Raw genomic sequence first — 27,647 nt, forward strand, 5'->3', positions numbered from 1 at the left:
AACATGTTGATCCCTAACCCTCCATCCCATAATCAGGACAGCTCTGACCTACAGCGTGACAGCGCGTGTCTGAGGTATTTTAGCTTGATTTTTGCATCATGGCAGGAAGTGAGGACCTGTCGTCCGTCTTTATTTACCGTCACTGGTTCACAAGCTTTTTTCCCACTGCCCTCAATTGCCCCATAAATCACTTACTGTGAGATTTAACTGCCCGTGACTGCGTCTCTGTGCTGGTGGAGCACTCTGTAATAATTATTAAATCTGCCTGAAGGAACATTTTTCAACCCCAAGAATTAAAAGCAGCAAACATTATCAAAGGTTTGCGTTGAGCACGTTTGATGGCAGCGAACCAACGCCAACGTCTCTCAGGATCTTTCAGGATCTTTGAGTTTCATGCTCGGACCTTTGCTTGTTTGTCACATGTGGCACTAACACGATCCACCATCTTCACTTTTTATGAAAACAGCCAGCAAAGTGATTTATTGCCTGGTGTATATACTGTGTGTGTGTGTGTGTGTATTCATGTATGCATCAACACAGATCTTCAACTTTGGACCGACCATTTACCACGCTCTCTCTCGGTTTTTGTCCCAGGACTAGGGTTCTCAACGGGTCGGGCCGGCGTGACAAACCTGACCAGACCCGCGGGATTCAATCAATAGGAAAATGTACTGTATACAGAATCAGACGAGATGAGGTGGACAGCTATGTCCGCCAAAAGTGTGTCAGGTTAGGGTTTGGTTCGGGCTTGAAGACCCGCGGGCCGGGTCAGGTCGGGTTGTCATGTTCAGGCCCATTGAGAACTCAACCCAGCACATATGGAAACATGTGTGTTCTCCTACACTTTGAGCAGAGTCTGTGACATCATCCGGAGAATCAACGCTCTCATCATTGTGTCAAAGTCCCAAAGTCGTGTGATCGTTTGAAAGTTGAACATTATCGACCCGAGCGCCGGAGCCAACGACTCACATTTGTATGTAAACAAACACAGCTTTCTATCTGAGCCCCCGCTACACACACACACACACACACACACACACACACACACACACACTATGTAAACAATATTTGAATTGTTGTTTCCAATCAGAACAAAGACATTTTGCTGATAAAATTCCACGTTGACGGATCTTATTCATCTGTAATTATGTCAACAACAAATTGTTGCAGCCCTTGACTTAACACCTCCTCCTCCTCACTGTGATATCCTGCAGTCTTTACACACACACACACACACACACACACACACACACACACACACACACACACACACACACACACACACACACAGTAATAAGGCTCTGTTATCAGCAGGGGCAGCTGCTGTTGCTCCAGCACATCGTTTGTCTTTAATTTATCACCACAATACCACACACACACACACACACACACACACACACACACACACCATAACAGAGGGGGTTTCACCATCCAGTAAAGTACAGTGTATGTACAGGATTAAAGAGACCACATGTGAGACTTTTTAAGACCTTATTCAAGACCACTTTGATCAAAGACCTTACATTCATTCATGAACCATGTGACCTGTTAGCGGAGCAGTTGATACACAAGGTGATTGACTTGTCAAGCGCTTAATCCATAACTTGTTTCTGGTTTAAAAATAAGCACGGAGAGCGAGGAGGACTTCCAAAGAGAGAGAGAGAGATGGAGACACAGAGACACAGAGACAGAGAGACACAGAGAGAGAGACAGACAGGTATGAATGGTCAAATGAAAGCAAAAGGAGACATTGATGGGACCTTCATATCTGTGCTCAATCCCAGTTTATATGCTTGTCTTCTTCTTCAGATTCTTCTTCTCATTTTCTGTTTCACACTCTCTAAAACACTAGTTCTGCTCATTCTGGTCTTTATTCTCCTGCTGTGAGAATAAAGTCGATGAGCCTGTTAGAATAAAGTCAGAATAAACACCTCTGCTTTCAGCTTCTCCCTTTAGGGGTCGCCACTCTGGATCATCTCCCTCCATCTTGTCCTCTTCTGCTACATCAACTGTCCTCATGTCCTCCTTCACAACATCTGTGATCCCTCTCTGTGTGAAATAAGTGAAACCCACTGCAGAATGAATGTTCCTGTAAGTAAGGCATGGAACATTGCAGAGAGGGAGAGAGAGAGAGAGAGAGAGAGAGAGAGAGAGAGAATCCTCTCTTCACTCACACACAAACACACACACACACACACACAGAGCACTGAGTCCACTCTGACTGCGTCCACAGCCTCTTTCTGCATCTGTTTGCAGGATTCCCTTCTTTTCTTTAAGAAAATCACAACCTGGGTGAATGAAGAGCAGCAGCAGCAGCAGCAGCAGCAGCAGCAGCAGCAGCAGCAGCAGCAGCAGCAGCAGCAGCAGCGTTCTCACACTTCCCTGCAAAGCTGGCTGCAACTATAAGATGATGATGATGAGGGCAGTTTATTCCCAGTACATCAGCTTTTCTCTCTGACATCACCCGTTTGTCCCTAATTAGCCTCTGGGCAGAGAGCAGGAGGAAGAGGAGGAAGAGGAGGAGGAGGAGGAGGAGGAGGGTGATCCCCGAAGTGCTCATGCAAACCCCATCTTCATCATACAGAGTAGAATGTAACTCTGTGGAGTGTGAGATGTCTGTGCAGTGGAGGATGCTGCATGTGCTCCATCATCATCATCATCATCTTCATCGTCGTCGTCCCTGCAGCTTCTCAGGCTGCATGCAGTGTGTGTGTGTGTGTGTGTGTGTGTGTGTGTGTTTGACTTACTTGCCAAGCTCCTCGTACAGCTGGTATTCATCAGTAAAGCGCGTGCAAGTTGTCGTTGCCATGGTGTCTCCTCCTCCTCTTCGGACGGGTGCGGGTGCCGAGTCCGAAATGCTCGGTGCGTCGTTGCGGACGGGGAGGACCTCTCGGTCTCAGTTTGAGTCTCCGCCCACTTCACACCTACACACACACACACACACACACGGTCCCGGCTCGGATACTCTCCGTCAGGCTGGGAAGCAGGGGCGCAAATAGAAATGTTGGGGTCCTTCTCCACCACAAGCCACCATCCATCCTGAAGAACGACTTCAACTTGACTTGTTTGTAGAATATTATATAATATTATTGTGGAGATGCTGATGATGATGATGATGCTGATGATGATGATGATGATGATGATGGTGTGTGATTTAAAAATGAAAAGTGAAGACTTTTGAGGCTCCATGATGAGCATGACCTCCAACAGTGGGTGGAGAAAAATAAAATAAAAGTTTAACAGCAATTGATATATATATATATATATATATATATATATATATATATATATATATATATATGTATATATATATACATACTGTATATACATATAAATTGGCAAAAACTATCAGAACTAGGAGGAGAAGGCAAAAGCAGAACACAGACACAGGGAACAGGTCTAGGAAAATATAGAAAACTCAAGAGACATAGATAGATATATATGTATAGATGAGATCAGCTGACTACAGCTAATTTCTGCTGACACAGAGAGAATGACAGACAGACAGACAGACAGACAGACAGACAGTCGGACAGACAGACCGACCACAGCTGATTTCTGCTGACACAGAGAGAATGACAGCGGTTTGAAAAGGTTTTCTCTTGCAAAACCAAACCGAAACTAGAATAAAGAACTCCTAAAAAGAGATATAATGTAAATTAAAATAAAAGAATCATATCACTGTTATCAGTACAGTCTTCCTTCATCCCTTGGGATATGTGACAGTTTGAGCTGTTCACACGATGTGATGCATTAAAAAAGGAAAGAAAGAGGAACAAGTGAAATCAAAGGCTGAGAGAGTGTGTGTGTGTGTGTGTGTGTGTGCGTGCGCTGCATTTGATTACACATCATTATAAATCATATAACGAGGAGACGCCTGCAGCCGATAATGTAATTACTTCACTTGTAAGTTACTTGGGGGCTGCCTGAGCGCCGTCTATTTTTAGGATTTCATTAAAGGAAAGCCTGCAGTCTGCAGCACAGCCTGGTCTTTATGTCCCTTTGACCAAATAGAAGAAACAAGAAACAGAAAGGTTTGATGTGAGGCATGGCCGGATTTACCCGTCAGAGGGCCCCGGGGCAATGTGTTTCTAAAAGGCCCCCACAACGGCTCACATGTTCAGACTGTTTGGGGGGACAATCCCATTATTTTGCATTCCAGATGTTATTTGGACAGAAGACACATGAACTCAGAGTTCTACCAGCATGTGTCAGTGTGAATGCTCTGTCAACGCAGCTTTCACATCAGCCGTGTGTAACGACTCACAATCAGTCAAAACTTGATTCATTTCAACACCCACATTAAGGACAGTGATCTTTACCTCTCCACCAGCCGTGAACACACAAACCAGGTGCACGAGCAGTGGACGGGCACGTTAACCAACTCAGCAACAGCAGTAAGGAGACCAGGGGCGGCTGGCCCATAGAGTGTCACATGACTTACATGTTGAGATTCAACATGGCCTGCAGCTGCAACTCCATCCCTCCACTGAGACCTCCCACGGCGTCTGAGGCCTCCGCTCACTTCTATGTGACCTGCGCTTAATTGTCAGTTTCATCATGAAAAAAGAAGCACAAACAACTTTCTCTCGCTGCAAAATAAGAAGAAAAGCTTCAGCCGAACGTCGCCATAAAGCAGCAAATGAGACACTGGCTAACTGGTTGCCCTCAGAGCGGTGCATGTTTTGTTTTCCCTGCCTCTGCTTTCACATGCCGGACACCAAACAAAACATTTCTCTGAAAGAGCAAACAAACACGGACACATATGGACAACGCTATGCAAACTAAAGAGTGACGCCACACCTTGAATTTCTCGTGCAGAGAAATGACATGGCCGACGCCCACCAAGGTGCAAGTGGCATCAAGCGGGTTTCCTGCAGAGTTCAGAAGAAGCTTGCCACACATCAGATGTGAGGACACCTTTCCTGATTGTCATCCCTGAAACAATGTGTCTGTAAAATTTTAAAACAAATGGAAAAACATGAATCTTGTTTGAAATTGTGGGAACAAGAAGCTGAAATTGCAATTTGTGATGATTTAAAGACTTAAGACTTAAAGGCTGATTCAATTAAGCAAACACTGCCATCTGGTGGAGAAACAGTGGACTTCACACCCATGAGCAGTCCACACTAATGCATAGCTCTTGCAGAGAATCAGAGCAGAAAATCTCGGGGTGTCGAATTATCGCGTAAATTGCGATTAATTAATTACAGTCATATTCAGCACATTATGTTTTTTAATCGCGTTAATCTCATTCTTAATCTCTAACTTTACATTTTCTGTATGCGAGTTCTCGGCCCAATGAACGAGAAATTTACATTTCAAAAAGTGATAGAAGCTTAGTCTGTGACCGACAGACTTCCTTCTTCCTTCCTTGTTTCTTCTTCTTCTTCTTCTTTGAGTTAAACAAAATAACTTGCGTCACACCAGAGTACTTCTGTCACGCCAGGGTGTTGTTCTCTGTTCGCCAGGTCCACTATAGAGCGCCCGGATGTGTCGGTGCGACATCCTGAGGTTCGGAGGGATTTGAGTGTCGGGGGAAATGATGTCATTCACTTCAGCTTCAGTTGTGTCTGTTACAGGGATCAGCTCATTTTTCTTTCCTTTTGACTTTTATGTTTCACACAGAACAATTTTCTAAACTGCCACAACCTTTTTGCTTTAGTTTCTCACTTCCTGCAGCATTTCAGTCCACCTTCAAGCTTCCTGTGTTGGCATTTATGCATTTCAGTTTAATTGACAAAACCAGGTCATAAGAATTGTTACTTTTGCACATTTTAAAACATAAAAACAGTTTTCTTCAAATCAAATGTGACCTACATTCATTCTGTTTTAATTGCTACTTTCAGGTCAAATCTGCTGCCATCCGATTTTCAAAATAAAATGTGTGTATGGAGTCCATGTTGAGGAAATCAGCAAAGATTAAGTAACAGCGAGAAGAACAATAAAATATCAGGGAAATGAGTTGTTGTTTTTTTATTTGGGGTCATTGAAAAACATTGAACAAAGGATTTCTGAAATGGCAAAACTATACAAACAAACATCTGCATCAGTTCTAGCAACGATGGATTCATAGGACGTCAGAACATCTGCTGCTTCATTTTTGAAATGAGGAAATATAAAAACAATTTGCTCCATAAGTTCTGATAATGACTTTGATATCTGAGTCACACTCTGAAAATCTGTTTTACTCTAACAACATTTAAAAAAAAAAATCACTCCATCTGTGGGAAAGAGTGAGAGAGAGAGAGAGAGTGAGAGAGAGAGAAAAGAATGAAGGAAGATAGAGAAAGAAAAATGAAAAAATAACCAAAAACAAAGGAAGAGCGAGAGATAGAGAAAGGAAGGAAGGAAAGAAAGAAAATAAAAGAGAGGGAGAGAGAGAAGTGAAGAAAGAAATCCCAAATGTCGCCTGTCAGTGATGAAATGTGTGAAAACAAAGTTTGAAATGCTCACGATCTTCATCTGACCACACACACACACACACACACACAGAGAGAGAGAGAACATAAGGAATGACTACAGTATTGAAAACAACAGCTTTGATATGATATATTATGTGTGAGTCATTACAGGAATTACAGCATGTCACACAAACACAGTATGGTTACACATGAATATATTGCATAATGCCAGGGAGATGTTTTTGTTTCTTTCATCAAGTATCTCTGTTGTTGATGATTCCACCGCCCACAGGTCGGAGAAATGGCTTTTTAGGTAAATCATCATCTTCATCAGGAACAGAAACCTCTATAATCAGCAGCTTTGATACAAGTTACTCACATTTGACACAATGAGACACACTGTAAAGGGAGAAGAGACACACAGAGGACACTGTGTGTCTCACTGTTTAGCTCCTGCTCTCTGTGACGTCACTGCAGCGTTTATTTCCCCTGCTCTCACTCTGGAATTCACCAGGGAAGGAATGCTAGTGTGTGTTTCTTTCAGTGAATTGAAATGTATATTTAAACAGTTCTCCAAAGCTCAGTAACAAAAAGAGAGGAGTTTAGGGTCAGCAGTCAACTCCAACTGCGTCCAGTCCTCAGCGTTTTGATATTTGAAATAAAAACCACTACAAAGTGTAGTCATTGTCTCCATCTATAATCAACGCTCAACAGGTCCGAGTCTTAGTTGACGGAAGAAGGTGCAGCTTGACGACATGTCAACAATGAAAAGACTGTTCCTCTGATTATTAATCCTCCCTAAAGTGGGTCACATGTTAGTGGGCTTTAAACGTGCACCAACATTCATGGAACTAAACCTGAAACAACGTTACTGCTTTTTATCATTAAAAATGAAGGAATTCCAGGGGAAAGGACATCGTCCTCGTCTGTCCAGTTCCCTCAGTTTGAGACATTTGTTGTTTCAGACAACTTTAGACAATTATTGTTAACTATCAGGACATATGAAGTGTTTACTGAAGCTTTAAGCAGAGAGACAATCTGTTTGAAAATCAATAATGTATATTGTATTGTTGTTGTTCTATTGTCCAGCATCTCTTCCTCGGTGACATTCACTGATTCTTTACATTAAGATCCTTTTTAAATCCAACAGACTTAACCTAAACGCTGACACATGACTGACAGTAGAGGGCGGGCATCCCAGCAGCAGTTCAAAGTTAAGTTTTTTTTATATCTTCCCATGAATAAGTTCCTCACGTCTAATGAATTCTACATGAGTCACAGAAAAGACTCCTGTGATCTCTGAGAGTAAATGCTACATACACCTCTCTAAACACGTTTACACTGCTAAACACTACACTGAGATTAAAAGCTCTATGTTTTAACACCGGCTTGTGTTTAACATATAAAATGATTCAAATTCACTCAATCATTTAAAAAAACAAACAAAACAACTGCACATGTTTAATCACAGGCGAGTGAAATACTGTGGTGGACTGTATAAAGTGCTTTGATAGTGATAATGATAGTGATAATGATAGTGATAATGATAGTGATAAGAAGAGCTGCTTTGCACAAACACCATTAAAATGGCTCCTGTTATGGCCGTAATCCTTAAGAGTGACAGACAAAGCCCAGCGTCAGCAGAGAAACACTTAAAGGGTGATTCAAATACCTCTTTTGGTTAAAGGCAAAAACATTGTTCTTTACACTCGAGTGAAACGACGACCACGTTTAATCCTCAGATATACATTATAGAGAGAGTGTGTGTGTGTGTGTGTGTAAGAACTTACAGTAAAGCACAGAGGATTTGGACCAAAGGGCCACATTATTACACACATCACCTCAGATTGCATTGTTCGTGTCATGTAGAGACAGAGAAGCTGGAGCTCCGGTGGAAGACCCTCAGTAAGGAATCTGGTTCTGGTAATACTGCAGCATGTCGTACGTTTTGCTCCTGTTGGAAACACATTCATGTGTGTGAGTGAAGAGCCTACATCTCAGGAGGTTACAGTGGAGGCGTTCCTACTCACCTGCTGCTGAGGAAACAGCTCTGGATAATTTTGATGATGAACGCTGCTGCTTCTTTCTCACTCATCTGTGGATTAAATCGTCCTCTGGATAAAAAAAGAAGAAAAAATGATATATACATATATATTATTATACGATTGTTTGTCTATTGATGAAGCAGGAGTGCTGAATGATTTCAGCTCTGTGGTAACACTGAACAGCTCCTCTGATGTTGTCACCTCTGCACTCTCCAATACAATAGCCCACGTCACATCTGCGTTGTTTTGTAATATACACTGTGTGTGTGTGTGTGTGTGTGTGTGTGTGTTTTCTTTATTAGTAACCACACTGAGACAAAAAAAATTACAGACTTATTTTCTGACCTGTTGTTTTAGAGAGTTGTTAAAATGAGGGCTGTGGAGCATTTCGTGGAATAGTACATTAGAATTGGTTTGACAAACAAGGAGATACTTCATTTTTTGGCACATTAGCATCACATTGTAACACAAAGGAAGCAAACAAACATCCTGGTGTTATACTTACTTGAGGAGTTTAATGGTTTGTCCTCTGAAGCACGGTAAACCAGTGTCCAGCATGAGGGTCACCAGAGAAACCACTGCATCCATGTAGGGTCTGTGTGTTCAGACGTGCACACATGAATGAAATGAATTCTATAATCTAAAGGATTATTACACAGACTTTACTTTAATCTTCAATAACAACCGTAGCACAGACTTCTCTTACCGCACGGCCAGATATCCTCTGACACACATCTCCATGAACCATTTGAAGGGCGTGGCCTCCATCTTCCCCCCCATGATCATCACCATCTCATCTGTGAGCTTGATGTCTGGCTCCCAGCCCAGGTTTCCACCAGGGGAGCTCTCAAACATGAAGCCAAAGTCTGAAGACATAAACAGGATATACAATCTCTTCTGCACTCACAGAGATGCTCAGCTGCTACACGTCACAGACAGGAGCACAGAACCAGTGTTGTGTTCAATTAAGAAACTCAGAGAGAGGAAAACTGCTCTATATCTGTATATCCAAGGATCAAAATATATATACTTTAAATTAGAGAACATGTGTTGGTTAACTACTAGTGAATTAGCAACTAATTAACAGTGAATATGTGTTCCCTAATCTAAAGTGTTACCACCTTTTCTTCTCCCTAACTGGTGAAACAAACGAACAGAGCACACGACAAACTGAACTGTGTGTATCTACGACTGTACCTATGTGGATGAGGTGGCCTTTGCTGTCCAGCATGATGTTGCCGTTGTGTCTGTCTTTGATCTGTAGCAGGAACAGCAGAAGGCTGTAAGCAGCCATGCTGCGAATGAAGTTATACCGAGCCTGCGGAGAGGAAGGAAACACCAGTGAGTGACATTGTGACCGTCACTCCGCCACCTGACTATTATGTCACGTAAACGGGTTTAACGGTTATGACAAAAGGAGGAAGTAAGTTTCATAACACGACAAAGTAACTGTCCAACAGTTTCAAACCAAGGGCACCAGAACATGCAGCCACGACTTTGTTGTTTGGATAAGAAATGCAAGAGATGCTGGCAGACGTGTAACCATGAGTGAAGTCAAATAAGTTGCTCTGATATACAGAATAACTATCTGTTACATCCTTCATCAGCTGCTGTACATGTTCCTTAACGTTGATGTACTGTGCTTCTGGAGGTAACAACATGCCACTCAGCTGAATACTGCACATGTTTTGATGTTTCCAAACAAACCCTTCTGCACTGAGACTGATCTCAGATCTTTCTGGAACATCCTTGTGTGATTCTGGACCAGAACTGATACTGAATCCATTTTCTCCTTTTTTTAAATGACAAAAATGCAGTCGAGCAATAGCAGAAACAGGTCAAGACCTCGGCACCTTCTGAAAAGCGAGGGTGGATTCATCGCCGTACTGGTTACGGAAGTAATCGTACATCCCAAAGTCCGTCTGTCTGCCGAGCTGATCTCGTGACTTGCAGTCTGGGATGCACTCAATGACTCCACACTGAGGAAAAGAGGCAAACATGATCATCTGATCAGTTACTGATGAGCTGCAACCACAGGGAGGGAATAGACAAAAACAAACTGAGAGAATGAATATTCATACTGGAGACATTTTGTTTATAATTACTAAAAACAAGATTCTGGCCATGAAGGTAAAAGGTAACTGTGGAAAAGTGGCCGTTAGATGAGGGAATACCAGATTAAGAGAGAGTCAAGGTAAATGAAGTCTTACTCCTGGTGCAGTAGCGACCACTCTGTATGGAAAGACAAACAGATCAAGGCCCACAAGCTGGAAGATGTTCTTAAAAAGCCCAATGATCTGCAGTGCGAGCATATCCTGCAGAGAGGACAGAGAGAGACACAGGAGTGAGGATCACAGCAGAAATCTACTCCACTGACTGAATGTCAAGCATGAGGAAAAGCTGGAATACCTGTCTGCAGTCATCTCCTACTTTAAAGATGGCGGCCTGCCAGCAGACCCTGTGGGACCCGTCTGGATTCTCCTCTCCGTCTTCCAGAGAGTCCGACAGACAGCGGAGACCCTCCCTCTCCAGTTCACTCACCCCGCAGCGCTTCACTTTGAACTTGGCCAGATATGGTGCTTTAGCGGCACTGTGGTCACATGACACAGATGTAACGTGGCGCTCAAATGTATTAACAAGAACCCAACATGAAGCATTAGTGACAAATCCGTTGTTACCTCTGCATGGGTGTTCCAGATTTGTAGTCAATGTCCAACACGATAGCTTCAGGGTTACTTGGCAGGTAACAGCCTAGAAAACAACACCGAGTCAGCTGCATTTCTAGTTACATTGAAGCAAATACTGACATATTTCAACTTCAATAAGTGCTGCTTTCACTGGTGAATACAGTCTGACACATGTATGTTTAACATGTTAATGCTACTTTACAAATAGAACCACTTCCATGGAGTTCAAAGACTGAGTACAACTAAGTAAAAATAAAAGTATAAAGCCTCCCCTTAAAATATTTGTCTGTACAATCATGGTACGGTACGATACGATGCAACACAATACGACACGATACGACACAATACGACACGATACAAACAAAGACGTTTCTATATTTTAAAGTTTAGTGATTTTATTATTGTTTTAAATCATCTGTTCAGAGTATTGTTACCTGGTTGGACTTTAATGTCCGACAGTGCTTTGAGACAAGCTCGTTTTCTCTCCTCTCCCTTTGGAACCGGCCTGAAACAAAATACAAATATGTGATGGTTTACATGAGAATGAAACATGGTCTCTGGAGAGAGGTGATGATGAAATGTACGATCAGAGCTCATGAACTCACTTGATGATGGCAGATACGTTAGTGATCTTGTTAAAGAAGTCAAACTCTCTCTGGTAGAAGTCTTTGGCCGGACCTGACAGAGAACCAGTGATCTCCTCCACCATCTGCTCCAGCAGCTCCCCAATATCAGCTACACACACACACACAAGAATGCAGGAGTGTGATTACATCAATCTAATTACAGATTAATAGAAGATAATCTCACAGAACAGCCTGGATGAAGGAAATATGATTACAAATGGTGATTTTAATGGTAACATATACAGTTGGTATAAATTGAATATAGTATAGTAAAATGTTTGTATGTGTATACATTTGTTTTCTGTGGCCTCAGAATAAGCAGTTTTTGCACTTTAGCCAAGAAATCTGCAATCTTTCAATATCCAATGTTCCGATTAAAGGTAAGTTTGTTTATTGTGATGTTATGAAGTGAACATTTACAACAAAGACACACACCAATGTTTACATGATGTTGTGTTAGTCCAACTAAAACTGTTCTGAGACAACTTCCTATTGCATGTACACATTCAGTCAAACTCAAAGTGGCGTAGGTGCTCTGCTTATTTGAGACAGGTCCCTCCCCCAAGCTTAGAAAAGGCTTAGGAAAGAGAAGACTCCACAGGCAACAAAAGAGCCACCAGCTGAACCAGAAACCACTTGAACGGGGCGCATCACCAAAGTGTAGCAGACAAGGACACACGTCATATAATTAATAAATTCCCTGCTAGGTTTTGTACACTGGGAAAGTTCTCCAATTAAATGTCGTAGTCGAGCTCTGGTTGTAGCTGCTGAAAAAAAACGCCTGTTTGTTACTACAGTGGTTTGTGACTCGGAACCTTCAGAGAACCACTCCTTATTAACCACGGCTGGTTTAATGAACTAAAAGTCTCAGGAGTTCACGCCACTGTCTTTTTGTCTACTCACGATCTTTTTGGTGTCCCTCTTCATCCACGAAAATGTTGGTCTTCATGTTCCAGATGAACTGGTGGGCAAGAAGCTGAGACTTCTGCGCCGCCCACAGGATGTACTCTCTCACGTAACCCATCTGAACAGGACAAAGAAGTCAGTTAGCTGGAAGAAGGGCAATACTGTCTTTAACTGTTGCAGGAAGTCTGTGGAGACGGAGATATTCATGTGTACCTTATCGTAACGAAGTGCCTGCACAATCTGAGGAATGTAGAACAAGATGGCGTCCTGGGAGGGGAAATCAAAATGGACCACACGTTAAGTTGCTGCTGTTGTTGCCACATTCAGACGTACGTTCATCGTCACTGATCCGATAATGTCGAGACCACGGCAAGTACAGGTTTGAACAATCTGAATCTGTCACACAAACTACACTTTGAGACAGTTTGAGGACACACGTGGCCACAGTCCTGAGACCTCGTCTGAGCTGATGTCCTTTCACCTGCATGCACATCAGTATTGATTTATTGATAGTCACCAACACAACATTAACAATGACCATCATATAACTGTTTTTCTAATGGTTAAAACACTTGTTTTGTGTTACAGCAGCATGAGTAGAGCGCTCTCTGTCTCTGTCATTCACACACACACACACACACACATATCAGAAACATGTAAAATGTAAAGTGATCGCTTTTACTTTACATTACATGTCATTTAGCAGACGCTTGAGTGTGTGACTTACTGGAGGGAAGGAGCGCAGCACTTTCACCCCATACTGAGCCGTGAGAGGATGAGGAGGGTACAGGCTGCTAAAGTAGGACAGCCCAGTGGGTGGGTCTGCCGGAGCCCAACACAGGATATGGCTCAACTCAGGAGAGTCAGCATCGATGGTGTGCCATGTCACCAGGAACTGACAATAAGAAAAGTGACAGAAAACATTCATTCATTCATTAACATCCAACAATTTACTAGTTGAGCATTACTGCAGTAAGAGGTCTGACCTTGACCGCCTCGGGTAGGTCGCTGACTGCTCCAGGGTCCAGTCTGACCAGCCGGGTCACCTCAGCAACGATGGCATCATTCTTAAACCTGGAGGAAATAAGCAACAGTGTGATAAGAAAAGACAGAGATTCATTCAGATTAAGTGGGGATTAATCAAGCAAATAAAGTTTGAATCAAACTTGATAAGAGTTTATAGTGTTGATGATGAGCTTATATATTCACCATCTACAAGGGCTATAACTATATACTAAATATTGCTATATACTTATTTGAAATCCTGAGTTACATTACATCAGGACTGTTGTTTATAAAACATTTAAAATGGAGAGAAATACATTCTCTTTGAATCTTCAGTTCACATTGAGGAAGAACTGAAACATTTACATGTACTCATCATTCTGTCAATCATTTTATAGCTTGAAAAATAGAAGATTTATGTGAAAAAATATCTGTAATACCACGACGTAGTATTAGGGCCAGATTTAGGAAAAAGACATTCACAGACTTTGAGAATAAAGTCGTAAATGTATGAGAATAAATTCAAAAAGATACGAGAATAAAGTTGTAAATTTACGAGAAGTAAGTCATAAATATTCTAACCTGTTGTTTTAGAATAGGAGACTTGTTAAAATGAGGGCTGTGGAGCATTTTGTGGAATTGTACTTTAGAATAGGGTTCACAAACTTCAGGACTTTAAAAGTATCTGCAAGAAAACGCATCTTTTCCACAGAAAGAACCAGGCGGACTAGGAGGAAATTACTGCTTTTGTGGAGGGGGAAAAAGCTTTAACTGGTCGACTGCAGGGTTATCGGTGGATGCATCAGTGGCCATTCAGAGAGGTTTTGTGTTTTCTCAAGAAACAATAATTAAGATTTTGGATCCAGAAGGAGTCGAGGTCCGAGTACACCTGAAGAGACCCCATGGATTCATATGATAAACTAGAGAAACCACGAAACCCCTCTGACTGGCCCGCTGATACCGATAACCCTGCAGTCGTCCACTTCCAGCTATTTCCTCCATGTCCGCTTGGTTCTTTCTGCGGAAAAGATGCGTTTTCTTGCTCTCTTCTAAAACAACGAGTTAGAATATCACGACTTTATTCTCAAAGTCTGTGTATTTTCAAAGTCCGTGGCCCTAATACTCCGTCGCAGTAATACACTATATTACTACATTTAAAAATGTCTGTGGAGGTTCTCAGTCATCTAGGTCACAGGACTAATGCCTTCAAAAAGTGTTCATATTCCGACTTTCCCATGAAACAAAGCTGCAAACCTTGCTGGTAACTGCATGGCCAGGTAAGGTGCGATACCCCAGGCCAGGTTGACATTGTCCTTCCACTGTTTCTCAGTGAGACTGATGTACTTGGACCTCCAGTTGGCGATGCTGGTCTCCACTGACTGCTCTGTGGAGATGGCCAGTTCCTGAGTGGACAGAGGGTTGTACCATGTCGTCAACCGCTCAATCTCACTGGCCTGGACAGACATGGTGACAAGAGGAGAATCAGTGATGACAAACAGGTATAACTTAAATGTTTAATTTAAAACACAAAAAGAAGTCTATTCTCAGCACTCACCAGTAAGGCCAGCAGCAGAGTCCTGCGTTTCATGTAGTATTTGTGAAGCTGCGTTCCTCTGTTACTCTTCTTGGACAGGCCTGAACGGAGATGAGGTGCACAAAGTTAAATGAAATGGAGTGGTTTATCATGTACTATATCATGAGAGGCCATTAGTACGGAGGCTTCTCCTTATCTGTTCTTGTCTGTAGAGCGGTCTCAATCATGATTTATATACACTTTACAAGCTTTCCTGGGACTTTTCTGAGTGAAGACAACTAGCATTCCACAAAAGAGGAGGTGATATTAAAATAGCATTTTAGACATTAAAGTGTTTTCTTTTGAAGAGAAGAAGACAGATACTGAACGAAGATGGAAAAGGAGAAGAAGAAATGAATGATTAAATCCTCGAGAAGGCAATAAAACAGCACGAGGCAAGCCAACTGTTATTAAACAGAAATAATAGAAACTTAACCCTCACTAACTAACTAACCCTGGCCAACTAACTTCATGATTTTTAAAGGATTTAAAGGGAAGTTGATTCTATTGATTCTCCCTTAACTTGTTTAATTATTAATTATTCACACGTTCTGTTTAATAATAATAACAATAATAATAATAATAATTTGTGTTCTCATTTAAATATTTGTTAATTTCATGATTATTCTGATCAACTAAGTAGATCATTTGCATAATTTGCTTATTATATTAATCAGAGGAAAATGCTACTACGTACAGTTCAGGACACATCATCAACAACAGATGAATAATGTTGATCTGCTGAAACAAACTATAAATATCATTATTCCTGTTGTAGTTTATTCTAAAGCTACAGATACATTTGAGAATGAGAATAAATAAATAAATAATTGAAATAATCAGCTGATTTATTATCAAATATCGACTGGCGTCCATTGCAGAGTGAAGGTTATATCAAGTCATGAAATAGTGAAGTTTGGTCTCTTTTTAAATTGAAATATGCAAATAAAATGTAACAATGTCACCTGATTTCTTGGACGCGGTGGACATGCCGCTGGACAGTGGGTAGGTGTTGATCCATCCCTGGCTGCTCTGCTGGGAGCGAGAGCTGGAGTCAGCGTTGCTCCTGAAGTCGGCCGCATTCATCACAGACAGACTGTTTAAGGACGGGTCCTGATTATCTGTTCGTAAAGTCAATACATCTCTATCATTATATTATACTTCAGACATAGTGAAACACATAAATGATATGATCGATGAAGAGGCAGCATCTGAAGAGCAGGATGAGCTGTATCAGTGAGTCCACAGCTGTTGTGATGGTCATGCTTTTGCAGGGAAATCCATCAGGATTTACATGAAGGTAGCAGCCGGTACCTTAAACCACTGATACTGGGTCAGATGTTATCTGAGCTTGTTAATGCGCGGGATGGAGGGGGGGGTGGTGTCGATTAATCTGATCCAGGATCTGCGATTAGAGGGCCCGTCTACCTGAAGCAGTTGGATGTGAATGAGAATGAGACCGTGTCTTTTCTGTGAGCCGTCAGAGGATGAAGAGGAGAGGATTTTCTGGGGTGGAAGAAAGAACTCTTGTTGTTTCTTCTTTTGATGCCAATTATTGGTCTGTTGGGGAGAGGGGCAGACAGGTGGGCTGACATGATGAAAAGTCATGCATCTTAACGCAGCTGACAAATTTGGTATTTTCCTCACTGCTGCCACACATTAAAAAGGTAAAATCAGGATTGAGATACAAGAAAAGTAGAAGACACAGGCAGAAAGTGAGAGAATTTAAGATTATGGTCCATATACGAGATAGATACAAGGATCTATCAGCAGCACAGTGAGGATAATAAAGCACCAAATTTTGCCAGGCATTAAAAGCATGCCCCTGCTGCGGTGCAGTCCGAGCTCCACCACTTTAGGCTTACTTAAGATAGATATCGGAGAAGTGCTGGACACGATAAGCGATCCAAATATCCCGGCAGAGAGCGTGCTCGGGGCTGGGCTACTGCCAAGCTCACCAGGTGGCACCAACAGGCACGCCGCCAGGTACTTCTTGTCCGACAGGATGCTGGCATAGAAACGGATGATGACACTGATGTCCTCACGGAGATGCTTGTCACCTTGAGTGGGAAACTTGGGACACACACTGGGGGAGGGGATGGAGGGAGGGGGGTCAAGGGGCAGAAAATGGGGAGTCAGTGGGTGTTTTTAATGTTTCAATAAGTGTGTAGGTTAGGACTCATATCTGAAATTACACTGAAGGCCTCCATCTGTTTTCTTAATTATGATTTGTCCTGAATTCAAATGTAACTTTCAGCAGACAGACGCACATTCAGAAAATAAATAAATAGGAATAAAAATAATAATAATACTAGTCATAAGTCATTAAAGTCCCCACGGATATGGATTCTAAAAAAATAGCAGTCTCACCATTAGAGGCCACTGATTCTTAGACACTGGACCTTTTACTTTAAAACTCTGCGCACATGAATGTGTGAATAAATACCTGAAGTAATCAAAGGCTGTGGAATAGATCTTTTCTCTCAGCACGTTTCGTATGGTTGCATTGGTGACAACATCAGAGTGCAGCAGAGCCAGACCCAGAGTCAGCAGCCTGAAGGAGGAAGGTTTACTTCAACACATCAATAAATACTGACGACAACATACCACTGTGCAGTTTAATCCAGTTTCACGTACCTGAAACGAGGTCCGATAGCAGCCACGTGGCGGTTGAGGCTACTCTTGGCCCCGCCTACATTGAGAGACAGCGAGCGCTGAAGTAAACTGCAGAAGATCTCCACTTGATCTGCGCTGGAATATTTCGCTATCTCAAACCTCTGGACAAGAAACTAAAGGAGAGAAGAAGAGGCCGTTAGCGAGAGGGGAGGAGACTGACACGACAGAACGACGTGACAACAACCCGAGCAGCATTATTTCTGTTCGACCTCAATCCATATGTGGTGAGGGGTAACGTCAGGAGGGCAGGGGATAGGTTGACTCTCCTCAGATGCTGCCAGTGGATCAGCTTCCATCTGTGCGTCTGAGAACAATCCCATTTTCAGCTCCACGGTCATCTGCCACGCTCCTGCCATCTCTCGCATAAACTGGGGAGGACAAAGACGGCGTGGTGGTACTACAAACAATGTGCCACATAAATAATAGTTCCATATTTCTCGGCTATGTCTCGATATAACAGGTGTAGACACAGGAAGTGGTTCTTTTTTTTGTCAAGACAGATGGAAACAACACATGGATTGAGAAAGTCAAACGGCTGCAAACAGATGCAACAGAGTCCATGAATGGTTTCCTAAATGAATTCTACTGCTCAAAAAAACCCAAACCCTGGTCATTCAGCAGTTTGTTGACAGAGTGTGTTTCAAACAGAGGCAGAATAACAACGTCAACAATCACCCACGTAAATAGAAAACAGTTGTTATCTGATGTATTTCTTATCAAATATATCAATATTGTCATTATTATTGGTATTGATGTATAAAAATTCTTAATTTTCTTCACTCTAAACTCTTCTTCTAAAAGTTTGATACAGACTTTATTTTGCTTAATTAATCCACACTTAAAAAAATCGGAATTCTTAATTCTCATCATTCTTCACTAAATGTCCCAACAACTTTTAAAATAAAAAAAACCCACATATAGACATATTGTCTAAATGTTATGATATTGATTCTATAATGACACCTTTACCAGCCCTAATAAACACTAATGCATAAGACAAAGAAACAAAGAAACAGAGAAAGTATCTACATACTGGTACTTCCACTCCAGTGCGTGCTGCCAGCAGCCACTCCCAGCATGCAATAGCAGTTTCCATGCCATGCTCTGTAAACATCTTGAGTGGAGACCAGCAGAGGTGGTGCAGCAGCTGAGGATCACAGTCTAAACCAAAATAATCGGGTCAGAGAGTTTTCCAACAAACAACACAGAGTCCTGAATGCCTTCAAAAGAAAACACGTCATCAAATGTGCTGGCAACAAAGACGACCACAGCGTCCGACCTTTGGTGCTGATGAGTAAGGCAGCCAGTTTGAACATGGCCTCGGTGAAAGCCTCAGGTTGAGCACAGTCCAGAGCCTCTTCCATCTGCTTGATCATCAGCCGGCTCAGGTCAGACTGTCCCTGAACGGCCTGGGCAAAGTGGATCATACCTGAGACCTGCAACACGATCAACAACACGTTTAGTTTCCCGATCAGCTGAGGTAACATCTGCAGCATCATCTCTGCAATGACGATAAACAGAACACAAGTACTTCACAGTTCTCACTTTCACCATTTTATAAGCATTTACAGTCAAACACACTGAGTGCAGCTCAGTTAGAGGAGAAATGATTGACTGGGGGAGAATGATGACTTCACTTTCAGAGGCAGAGATTTTGTTGCTTTCGCTGTGATCATTAAGTGTTATTGTTTATGAATTCTGTTTAGTCCATCAAAGAAAATCACTATTTCATTTTAGCTAAAATGTCACAGGGTGTGTGTAGAATTATTTACATCCATATTCAAAAGAGATATGAAAAGAAATAAAGAAATATTCATTATTCTTTGTTTATTAAATAAAAAATAACAGTCTTTTCACGTTTTTGTTTTTCAAAATGTTGATTCTATGCTCAGATTTAATACACATCTTTACTTTATATCTGTGACCTGGAAGTATTGTCTCTAAATATATAGATTCAGATTTCAAGGAATTACTTTAGTTTTATTCACAAAATGTTTTATTGAATCAGGTTTGTTAACACGTTACTTAAGAAAAAGAAGTGGACTCTCTCTTCAACATAAAGAGCAATCTCAGAGAGTAAGAAAGCTGAAGCCTGACACTGCCAGAGGTGATGATCATTCACCATAACAACCACAATGAGTGAGTGCTTTTACCTCTCCGGCATATCTGTTCCTGAGGTTAAGGGAGGCCATGAAGTTCGAGTAGTCCTTCTTCACACAGGCCGGCCTCTCAGTCAACTGAGTGGACTACAAGAGAAGAAATTAAAAGAAGCATTTGGGTCAGGCGACCGATCCCCCAGTGCTTCCAGGGTGCAGATACATGCTGTGATGGGTTAATGCAGAGGTCAAATTCTCACACACTTATTCATGTGTGTGCAAAGATGACTACATGTTTAAAAAGAATGGGAACTGTTACTGGTGTATTTCACTAACACACACCAGTAACCATCTTTTCCTACGTTTAAAATAATGTTCACAAATCATCATTTAATATTTAATATTGTACATTTAATAGTAAATGAATGAATGAATGAATGCAGGTGTGTCTGGTATATGGCTCACCCCCAGAGTTGTGCTCTGTCTGTTGTAACCAGCAAAATGCAGGATGCTTTCTGTTGCCATGGCGAGGCCTGTGTGCTGCGAGAGACCCGACACCCAGTTCTGATGTTTGTTCAGATACTCCTGTTGCACAGAAGAACACACGTTATTATCTGCTGTCTGCAAGTAACATGTGAAGGTTTTGTGTTTTACAGAAGAACAACGTTTGTAAACATCCGTTACCTGCAGGTGAGATTTGGTCACAGATGGAGCCCATTTCATCGCCTCCTTCAGGATCTCCCCACAGCGAGCAGCAAAGTCCTTCACTATGCTCTGCAGATACAGAAACACATGTGTTATGTTCTTAAAAACAGACACGTCTACTTCACACTGTAACCGCTGCATCTGTGTAAAAACAGCATTACCTCTCTGGCTTCATATGTATCTGGCGCAGTGATACTGTACGGTGTGTCTGGGATGTCATAGTAAGGTTGATCTTTATGAATGTCCTGAAATGGAGCACAAAAGACTTTTACGAACTATTCATGTCACTTATTAAACAGCAACTATCACATTATGACAAACGTGTGAACTGAGCATGTGTTAGAGTTACAGTCACCGGGGGAGTGTGTTACTTACTGCACTGAGTGAGAGGGACAGGGTCTGCAGGATGTCTAACATGGTCCTCAGCACTCGGCCGCTCCACAACAAGTGAGGGAAACTGTGGAGAGAGAAAAACACTTTTGACTCTGCTGGGATCAAATTTATCTTATGACTTTGTTACCCGACAAGTAACAAAGACTTGCCAAGTGTTTAAAATGAGGTTTTAAATCATGCAAAATTCCACTGGAGGAAAACACACACATTCTAAAACTGAGGACCAAAAGTCAGACGCACACAAACACTCGTGTCACTGGCATTCATGTGTTTCTTTTATGTGTCTATTCATTTATGTATAAGTGGCATGTATTTTTTTCTTTTCTTTTTTCATCATTGACCTTTTTCTTTATATGTTTATATGTATATAATCATTTCATTTGTGTGACGTTCTTTTGCTGCTGTAATACTGGGAAGCTCCCCATTGTGGGACAATAAAGGTATATCGTATCGTATCACATCGTGTATATATGCATGTATAGTTATTTAGTGCTGGGTGGTATGAGCAAAAATTTATATCATGGCATTTTTCAAATGATCATTTTTTATGCATGGGCACGAATGAGTGAATGTTCTATAGGAAAGGTAACCTTAAATGACTTATGTTGTAATCTGGCGCTATATAAAATGAAATAGAATGAACTTCCTCATCAGGCTCTAACATAATGGCAGAGGAAACACTGGTTTCTACATTGAATTTGCCTCAGTTTACAGTCTTTACTCCACCGTTGTCATTTCTTTTTTCAGTCACTATTTTCTAACTTATATGACGTATGGAGAGGAGAGGATGCAATCTCACGTTTCAGCCAGGCCAGATAAATATTTGTCTGCCACTCTGCGGATCCTCTTGTGGATGTGATTGAAGTTGACCAGGAGGAACTGAGCGTGGCGTTCCAGCTCCTCCTCATGGGCTTTGGTTTTTGCCTGTAAACACGACACGTTTGTTGAGACACACAAAATAATCACACACACACTGGGTGAGAAATGTGCTATAGATGGGATGCGAGTTCTCTGTACGTGAGAATGATTTGCCTTACTTTTTCAGCCATCATCAGCAGGAAGACCTCGAACACTTTGTCACTTACAGAGATCACACACTGCATCATACCTGCAAGGAATTAGTTTAACATTAATTACAACAACTGCAGTGTTTCAAACTTTGGCAGTTGCAGATGCACACAGGAACAGGATTTAGTCTTGAAACCAACAGAGCTGAAATGACAGGTACAAAGAAGTGTGATGACAAAAACAATTTCAGCTGAAATGACAAGGCCTGACTGTGAGCTGGTAAAAACTAAGGCTCAATTATATTAGAGCTGCAAATACAAATCTCACAAGTGACAGACGGCCGCAACAAGCAATGCTTTTTTAATGCATGCTAAATAATTATCACAGATCATAGGGTGTTTGCTCAGTGACTGGAGTCTCACGGTCACAGGTTCTGACAGAACATCGAGCTGAGCTCCACACAGAGGTGGTCCTCTCTGCTTGTGAGGTGATGCTGTTTGTTCATGAAGGGATGAAGGGATGAAGGGTGGAGGCGCTCAGCAACAAACAGAACGTTTGAAAGCCAAAAGACAACAGCAATTACAGCAGATTTAAAGTAACAAACGATTATTTTCATAATAAACAATCTGTTGATGACTGTTATTCCCAAACCTCAAAAACAACCATGTTACCAAATGTCTTGTTTTGTCCACAAACCAAATGTACTCAATTTTAATGATTTATTTTCTATAAGAAGCAAAGAAAACAGAAAATATTCACATTTAAGAAGCTGAAAACAATTCATTGGGGGGGGTTTTGTGTCTGCTCACCGGATTTGTCCTTCTGTATGGCTCGATCTTCAAAGTATCGAAACATGACCTGAAAACGATCAGAGTCCAGAGAATGCAGCATCCTGCAAAAAAAATGGAGCTTACAGTTACTATCAGTGACCACGATCAAGCACAAAATATCTGTGTAATAAGAGTGTGCAAGATGCCATCAAGATATCAATGTGACAAAGTGTTCTGTTTGTCCAACAATGACCATATACCAACATAGCAGCCTTGCAAACTTCTGTTACTCACATTAAATTAACATTATGTCAAATTTGAATTATTAATGTATATCATTTTCTATGTAAGCAGCCAACTCAACGCAGAATCACAACATTCCGCCTGATATGGTGCAGCTCTAGTGTGTAATATTACACATGCTCGTTTACCTCATGTACTCCAGTCTGTAGACAGACAGTAAATATGTGGACATGGCAAAGTCCAGTTTGTTGATGAGAGCAGCGACCTCTGGTGGAGGATCCAGCAGGTTGATGATGGTGCTGCGCAGATCATTCAGCTCCGCCTAAAGTTGAATAAACAACCATGAACCACTGCTGGATGTACGGTGTGCGTGCGTGTGTGTGCGTGTGTGCGTCCTCATACTGCGGTGACGGTGTCATTCTTCAGCGCAGAGTTGTACTGCAGCTCTGAGCGTAACGGTTCTCCACTGGGGAAAGTAAGCAGCGGCGATTTGGTGCCAATCTCACAAACTCCTTCATACCACTCCTCCGGCCACAGACCTTTAAGACACCAACAGGAGAGAAATCATGACGTGGGACAATGTGACCCATTTTTCATTATTTGAATGTTCCTGAGGACCATGTTGTACCTGAACCCTCCACTGCAAATCCCATGACAACAGAGTAGAGCCAGAAATCCCTGAAGAGCTTCTGCAGACGTGGCTTTGCTTCCTTAATTGGTGGCAACCTCTTAGTCAGCTAACAGTAGAAAAGAGTCAATAGATGGAGGGATCGATGTGTGATAACTTGTTACTTATGCAGAAGAAGCCACTGTGATGCAAAGTGAAAATGTGGTAAATACCCAAAACCCTTACCACTGCAATAACTGGAATTAAGACCCCAAGGTTTCCAGCACTGCTTGAAGCCTGGAAAGACAAAGGAAAGAAGCAGAGGTGACTCAAAATCCAAATGACTTTCACCCTAATAACACCTCTATTTGCAGCCAGCTTGATGATTCGTCCACATGCTACTGAGGCCCCGGTTTGCTCAATGAATAAATTATAAATTTGCCAACATGTCTTGTGTCTTCAGACTTCAATCCTCCAATCCAACAAATGACACCAAACAAGAGTCAATAACAGAATAAGCTGTTTGGCATTGGCATTTTCTAGTCTTGATAACCACTCAGAGCTGTTTTACACTTTACATGAACTCAAATAAATTTACAAAGATGAAAACTAAGCACATTTTAGTTTAATTTCAGTTAGTTTTGTGTTTTTTTAATATTATTAAAATATAATACATTTTTATTTCAGTTAATGAAAATGTTTTTTCAACTGAAATTTCTGTTATTTCCTTAGTTTCTGTTAACTATACTAACATTGTAATCCTATCTCATCACGACTCACTCTGCCACTGAGCAACAGTCACATTTGGTAAGTTTCATTGCCAAGAAACATTGTTGCAACAAAGAAATAAACGCTCAAACACAAATTTCCTTCCTTTTTTGCTAAGTTTAAGTGGTGAACCACGTGCACAAGTCTGTGTCCATGTGCATGTGTCATACCTTCAGTGCTGGACCCTTGTCTGATGCCCTCTCACTGGCCCTCTTCCCTTCCAAGCCCAGTTGAACAAAAAGCTCCAGCAGGTTGACCAGCAGCTCGTCCACCATCTGCTCTGCCTGAACATTTGCTGCGATATTACCGAGAGCGTTTATCACAGCCAAGGAGCAGTGTCTACACACCAATGAGGAAACATTTCATGTTAAATGTTCACGACAATAACAAGTGTAAAGACACATGACGATGAGAGTCACCTGTATCCATGGTCTTTGTAGTCTTTGGTAGAGTAAACCATGGAACTGGCCTTGACACTGATCTGCTGGAACAGATTCCACACCTCTTGATAAATGTATTGCTAAAGTGGAAAAAAAGAAAGACAAGAAAGAGTCATTTATGCTTTAGAACCTTTTGGAACGAGGTTAAATTGGCTGCAGTTGACAGAGACACATCATTACATTGCCTGTGATGACCATGCAGCCCAGCTGGTCTATGATGAGCACATCGAGCTGGGACGGAGGCTGGCAGAACTTCTGCTGCAGGATCTGAAGAATGGGCTCCATGACTCTGGGTGTGTCCCGCAGGGTCACGGCAATGTGACCCAAAGCCCTGATGGTGTGGTCAGGGATCAAGTGGGCATCTCTGAAGAAGAGAGAGAGGGAAAGATGTCAATGCTCATTCTCATCAGGGTCCACATAACAATGCATGTGTCACACATGACACTGATATGATCGTGATGTGACTGTTGTCATCCACCCATGTTACTGCTAGCATTCATGCACACGCACCATGTTCTTTGCAGCAGTTCTTTATTAAATCTTGTTGAACAGTGACTGCTTTATTTTGAGGTGTTGTGGAGGAGAAGGACAGCATTTCAACAGCCCGTGTGTTGTGTTCAATGTGCTCTCTTAAATTTAAAAACCCCGGTGACAAACAGAACTCGTCACACATCCATTTATAAAATGTTTTCACTGTATTTTCAATGAAGTAATTTAAACTCAAGCCGAGCCCGACACTCGTGGGGTTGAGTATACAGTACATGCTTTAGTTTGGAACACAGATGTTCCGTGTAACCACAACGTACACACTTCTCTCTGAAAACACTCAACTTACTTGTCATTTTCCTGATAGATGTAGAGACGGTTGGACAGGCTGGCGAGAAAGGCTTCCACAATGACATTATCCATAGTCTGTCCTGCTTTCAGGCACCTGAGGACAGAGGGAGAGGTTGTAGAGTCGAGGACAACGTGATAATTGTGTGTGTGTGTGTGTGTGCTGTACAAGTTTGTACGTGTGTGTGTTCACCTGCAGATATTATCTATGGAAATATCCCGCAGCTGCTCGTACATCGAGGGCTGACTCCTCTTGCTCAGATTAGTGCCGAGGGTTGACTGAGAATGTTCATTCGTCACATGGATCTTTATTTCACCACTCCCTTTGGAGAAATCGGTCATTTAAGAAGAAGATGTTGAAATGGGGAGACACAGTGCCCTCCTATAGTGTTGGAACAGTGAGGCCAATTCCGATTGGGTAGGATAGGTTTTGCATGTGCAGACTGCAATAATATTCGTCCGCCTCCATCCCCTCATCCCTGACTGTAGGGAAAGTGTCGTCCGCGTCAGAGAGGGGATTATCGTTATATGCATGAAACCCAAATGTTTTCAGTCTGTGGCAAAGATAAAGGAATTGGCCTCACTGTTCCAACACTATAGGAGGACACTGAGAGACTGTGATTCAGTGATGGAGCTGAGTGTTCTGTAGCTACCTGGAGTGTACTGGCTGTGGTACTTGTACAGCTTCACCAACACTGGAGAGGGCACCACCAAAAAGTCTCTCAGTGACATAGTGACAGAATGTGCCACCACAGGGAAGCGCTCACACAAACGGCCGAGGCCCTGAACACAAACACAAGCACAGAAAACTGATTCATTACATCTTCCTGAAATTGTTAAGAGACGCTGTAGAGATGGGTGAAAAATATAGATAACAAGTGAACAATATTGTCTTTATTGTGGACACTATTGCCTTTTTTTCTTAATGACATCTTAATAACCTCCTGTTTCATATGTGAAATGATCTCGTTTCTGTAACTATTTGCATACTCCCTAGAAGAAGAGATATCAATGGGAGCTTCCTGGCTTAATAAAGGACAAATAAATAAATAAATAAATAAAATAAAACATTTTTTATTTTTTTTTAGAAAATTAGTCATTATTTAGCAAGAGAATATTCTTGTATCCAATTTAATGATCACTGGGTTTTTTTCTGTTTATTTCTGCAGAACTACAAATATGAAATTGTCAATGTGTATATTGTTAAATTGTTAGTTCATGAAATTTAGATAAACAAATCAAATCAATCAATTAATTAATTAATTAATTAATTAATTAATTAATTAATTAAATGTTAAACATCAATGGTGAGTTTTTTCTGTGACTTTTTCAATGTTATCAGTTTTTCCATCATAATAATATCAAATAAATGAAAAGGTTGTCTATTTCAGCTTTTAACACAGAACATAAGATGAATAGGCCATCCTTTAATGTAAAATAATAATAAAGACACATTGATGTACAGTATATGCTGATAAACATGCGTGTCTCAGATATCAAATAATTCCATTATATCACATTAACTGTGATTAGATCAACCAAAGACATACAAAATGTTCAAAATATGAACAGTGCCTAAGACGGTGCTTTAGGTTTAATAAACATTAAATGTGATTCTATAATCTAGAATAACAGAAGAGATGAATGGTGGTGGATTAATGAAAGAAAAGCAGTGAACTGTTACCTGTAAGCAGCAAATGAGGAGGGGCATGTGAGCGATGATGACCTTACTGGACGTCTTTGACTGCAGCTTCTCTGACAGTTTGGTGCACAGGTTCTCAGCTCCTGGTGAAGAAACACAGAGAGAAGCGTCGCAGTGATGAATGACTCCTGTGATGTGTGACCTTCTGTGCCACAAAGG

The 27,647-nt window shown here is 41.5% G+C and overlaps 2 protein-coding genes across 12 annotated transcripts in view; both read right to left on the reverse strand.

Moving 5' to 3' along the window:
* The window catches only part of LOC122783734 (calcium/calmodulin-dependent protein kinase type II subunit beta-like), a 41,070-nt gene extending 38,176 nt beyond the window's left edge, over window positions 1-2,894 (reverse strand). For 5 of the 10 annotated variants that reach the window (XR_006362079.1, XM_044048544.1, XM_044048547.1 and 2 more), the window contains exon 1: window positions 2,748-2,894. Coding sequence is in view for 9 of the 10 variants with exons in the window: in XM_044048544.1 (XP_043904479.1) it covers window positions 2,748-2,809 (62 nt within the window). In the remaining variant the exon portion in view is untranslated. The remainder of the gene's footprint in view (window positions 1-2,747) is intronic. The other 5 variants (XM_044048552.1, XM_044048550.1, XM_044048546.1 and 2 more) reach the window with 1 other exon arrangement.
* Window positions 2,895-6,527: 3,633 nt separating this feature from the next.
* The window catches only part of pi4kaa (phosphatidylinositol 4-kinase, catalytic, alpha a), a 28,569-nt gene continuing 7,449 nt past the window's right edge, over window positions 6,528-27,647 (reverse strand). Inside the window, exons 12-54 of one of the 2 annotated variants that reach the window (XM_044048892.1) lie at window positions 27,471-27,571; window positions 26,440-26,569; window positions 25,980-26,109; window positions 25,788-25,883; window positions 25,133-25,316; window positions 24,932-25,032; window positions 24,683-24,851; window positions 23,991-24,041; window positions 23,766-23,874; window positions 23,540-23,676; window positions 23,326-23,459; window positions 22,934-23,016; window positions 22,154-22,224; window positions 21,916-22,040; window positions 21,099-21,180; window positions 20,885-20,968; window positions 20,703-20,792; window positions 20,484-20,603; window positions 20,076-20,168; window positions 19,202-19,358; window positions 18,956-19,083; window positions 18,132-18,290; window positions 17,884-18,035; window positions 17,693-17,800; window positions 17,205-17,332; window positions 16,212-16,367; window positions 15,229-15,308; window positions 14,928-15,127; window positions 13,655-13,742; window positions 13,396-13,563; window positions 12,882-12,935; window positions 12,666-12,786; window positions 11,742-11,871; window positions 11,571-11,641; window positions 11,128-11,200; window positions 10,859-11,039; window positions 10,660-10,764; window positions 10,303-10,428; window positions 9,647-9,767; window positions 9,156-9,315; window positions 8,955-9,044; window positions 8,435-8,518; window positions 6,528-8,358 (exon numbers count right to left, since the gene is read on the reverse strand). In XM_044048892.1, coding sequence (XP_043904827.1) covers window positions 8,307-8,358; window positions 8,435-8,518; window positions 8,955-9,044; window positions 9,156-9,315; window positions 9,647-9,767; window positions 10,303-10,428; window positions 10,660-10,764; window positions 10,859-11,039; window positions 11,128-11,200; window positions 11,571-11,641; window positions 11,742-11,871; window positions 12,666-12,786; window positions 12,882-12,935; window positions 13,396-13,563; window positions 13,655-13,742; window positions 14,928-15,127; window positions 15,229-15,308; window positions 16,212-16,367; window positions 17,205-17,332; window positions 17,693-17,800; window positions 17,884-18,035; window positions 18,132-18,290; window positions 18,956-19,083; window positions 19,202-19,358; window positions 20,076-20,168; window positions 20,484-20,603; window positions 20,703-20,792; window positions 20,885-20,968; window positions 21,099-21,180; window positions 21,916-22,040; window positions 22,154-22,224; window positions 22,934-23,016; window positions 23,326-23,459; window positions 23,540-23,676; window positions 23,766-23,874; window positions 23,991-24,041; window positions 24,683-24,851; window positions 24,932-25,032; window positions 25,133-25,316; window positions 25,788-25,883; window positions 25,980-26,109; window positions 26,440-26,569; window positions 27,471-27,571 — 4,982 coding nt within the window. In that variant the 3' untranslated portion in view covers window positions 6,528-8,306. Of the gene's footprint in view, window positions 8,359-8,434; window positions 8,519-8,954; window positions 9,045-9,155; window positions 9,316-9,646; window positions 9,768-10,302; window positions 10,429-10,659; window positions 10,765-10,858; window positions 11,040-11,127; window positions 11,201-11,570; window positions 11,642-11,741; window positions 11,872-12,665; window positions 12,787-12,881; window positions 12,936-13,395; window positions 13,564-13,654; window positions 13,743-14,927; window positions 15,128-15,228; window positions 15,309-16,211; window positions 16,368-17,111; window positions 17,333-17,692; window positions 17,801-17,883; window positions 18,036-18,131; window positions 18,291-18,955; window positions 19,084-19,201; window positions 19,359-20,075; window positions 20,169-20,483; window positions 20,604-20,702; window positions 20,793-20,884; window positions 20,969-21,098; window positions 21,181-21,915; window positions 22,041-22,153; window positions 22,225-22,933; window positions 23,017-23,325; window positions 23,460-23,539; window positions 23,677-23,765; window positions 23,875-23,990; window positions 24,042-24,682; window positions 24,852-24,931; window positions 25,033-25,132; window positions 25,317-25,787; window positions 25,884-25,979; window positions 26,110-26,439; window positions 26,570-27,470; window positions 27,572-27,647 lie in introns of both variants that reach the window. The other variant, XM_044048891.1, reaches the window with a different exon arrangement.

This window comes from Solea senegalensis, linkage group LG17, assembly GCF_019176455.1.
Source record: "Solea senegalensis isolate Sse05_10M linkage group LG17, IFAPA_SoseM_1, whole genome shotgun sequence".
Taxonomy (NCBI): Eukaryota; Metazoa; Chordata; class Actinopteri; order Pleuronectiformes; family Soleidae; genus Solea; species Solea senegalensis.